Raw genomic sequence first — 1,809 nt, 5'->3', positions numbered from 1 at the left:
TAGTTCAGATGTGACCCCATTTCCGCGTCTCTCTGTCATACCAAGCGGGGGGGGGGAAGCATGAGGACTGAAACAGTGTCAGGTTGCCCAAAACTAGACAAGAACAGCCAATATGCCAGGGCTCGGTTCGAACCACGGACCTCGCGATCAGTAAGTTCGCAACCACCAAATACGTGGTGAACAAAGACCTCTCTTCTCCCCAAGTCACCAGTGATTACCCGTTGGAACTAGTGAGTTGTCATCCTCAGATCTAAAACGCATACATGTTTTTAATAGAAAGAACTAGCGGTTGCGGTTCATAACAGAGTTGCCTGACCGCAAAAGTACCTTTCAGTAAACAATTTTTTTCTTATGATTGTCTCACTCTTCATTCCGTACCGCTTCAGTTTTCTGCTGTCTGCTGAAAGCTGACGCTATTGTCATTGAAAGCTGTTTAAAATGCAGTCTAGATCCAGTATACATATCAACTGATTTCCTCTCAGGAACTTTGACAAGCAGACGTAACATTATGACCCTTCACAACTCATCATACCAGTTAGAGCACTGGTACACTTTCGTTTACATGACTCAACTGAGTCCCAGCTTAATCTATTGTTAATGTAATCCGAAGAGTTTTCATCAGTCTCGTGAGTATTCTGTCCAGTCAAGTAAGTGCAATGGTCCACGTGAATACATAACGGAGAAGACAGCGGGTTTAAAACGTTTTACTAACGGAGGTTTCGATATCCGAGATAGGGTCCTGTTGGTGCTTCAGAGAGAAAGGAACTTTTTTGACTCGAGACCAAAGCATAACAAAAAGTTATTCAGAAAACACAGATTGCGAAAACAGTATTTCTCACCTGTCCGGCTGGATTATTCGTTCCTCCGTCTTTCCAATGAGTTCCATGCGTGTTTTTAGAATAGCTACAATTTGGTAGGAGTGATGAAACACTTACTAGGAGGCCGATAGACTTTTGCTCGATCAGATTCCAGCTCTTTCTCAACAGCTTCGATACTCTAAAGATAATACCCCAGCAATGGACAAAAATCTACCTTGAGGGCAATCTTCAGAAACTCACTATCACCGAGAGACTTTGTGACATCCTTCATTTGCTCACCAGCTTTCGATAAATTATCAAGGCTCTTTTTAAGGGATTCATTCACTGCAAGTTGTTGACCACCTTCCTTGAGCTTATCGGATAAAACATTGAGTCTGACACGAATTTTTTCAACTGCATCTGTGGGGAGCTCCTTTTCAATCTTCCTCTACGGATTAAAGGTGTTGAACATAGCAAAAAGGAACGAACATAAAATTCGCGCACAGACTGAAGTTCTTTCGACTGTTCGAGCTTGGCAGTCTCTTCACGGAATTTTCTGATATTTTCCTATATAAAAGGTCGAAAGATGAATTTTGATCTAATACCTTAAGTTCAGCATCCCGGCTAGATTCTTCTTTCACTTTATCAATCAAGCTCTTGAGGAATCCTTTTGAATACCGTACATGCTTGTTCTAAAGGCAGTCAAGAAATCAAACAAGCTTACCACAATAGGACTGTAAAGCCGAACCCCAAAAAACGAACGAAGCATTTTCAAGACAGCGAATATCACCAAATTCAATTATTTGACGTGTGCCGCCGTGGACTATCTGAAAACAAAGAAAGATTTGTACCAACTAGGATGTAGAACGATAATATGGTAACGACTGAATTCTTCCAATGAAGTTGTCAGACGTCCCGTGAATACGATGGCGTGGCAAGAAACAAGCTGATAGTTCAAGCACAAGTGGCCAATCAAGTAATCAGATGGTTAGCACGACACTCAGCAGAGTTA

At 41.8% G+C, this 1,809-nt stretch overlaps 1 protein-coding gene across 1 annotated transcript in view; it reads right to left on the bottom strand.

Moving 5' to 3' along the window:
- Positions 1-1,566, bottom strand: part of T265_04784 (hypothetical protein) — a gene marked incomplete at both ends in the record, with an annotated part of 13,437 nt that extends 11,871 nt beyond the window's left edge. Inside the window, 6 exons of the mRNA XM_009169609.1 lie at positions 840-903; positions 936-996; positions 1,033-1,245; positions 1,287-1,364; positions 1,403-1,489; positions 1,522-1,566. Of these exons, the coding sequence (XP_009167873.1) occupies positions 840-903; positions 936-996; positions 1,033-1,245; positions 1,287-1,364; positions 1,403-1,489; positions 1,522-1,566 (548 nt within the window). The remainder of the gene's footprint in view (positions 1-839; positions 904-935; positions 997-1,032; positions 1,246-1,286; positions 1,365-1,402; positions 1,490-1,521) is intronic.
- Between the last annotated feature and the right edge of the window lie 243 nt (positions 1,567-1,809).

This window comes from Opisthorchis viverrini, assembly GCF_000715545.1.
Source record: "Opisthorchis viverrini unplaced genomic scaffold opera_v5_82, whole genome shotgun sequence".
Lineage (NCBI taxonomy): Eukaryota > Metazoa > Platyhelminthes > Trematoda > Opisthorchiida > Opisthorchiidae > Opisthorchis > Opisthorchis viverrini.
The sequence above is the reverse complement of the archived record's forward strand: the minus strand, read 5'-3'. Positions and strand labels throughout refer to the sequence as shown.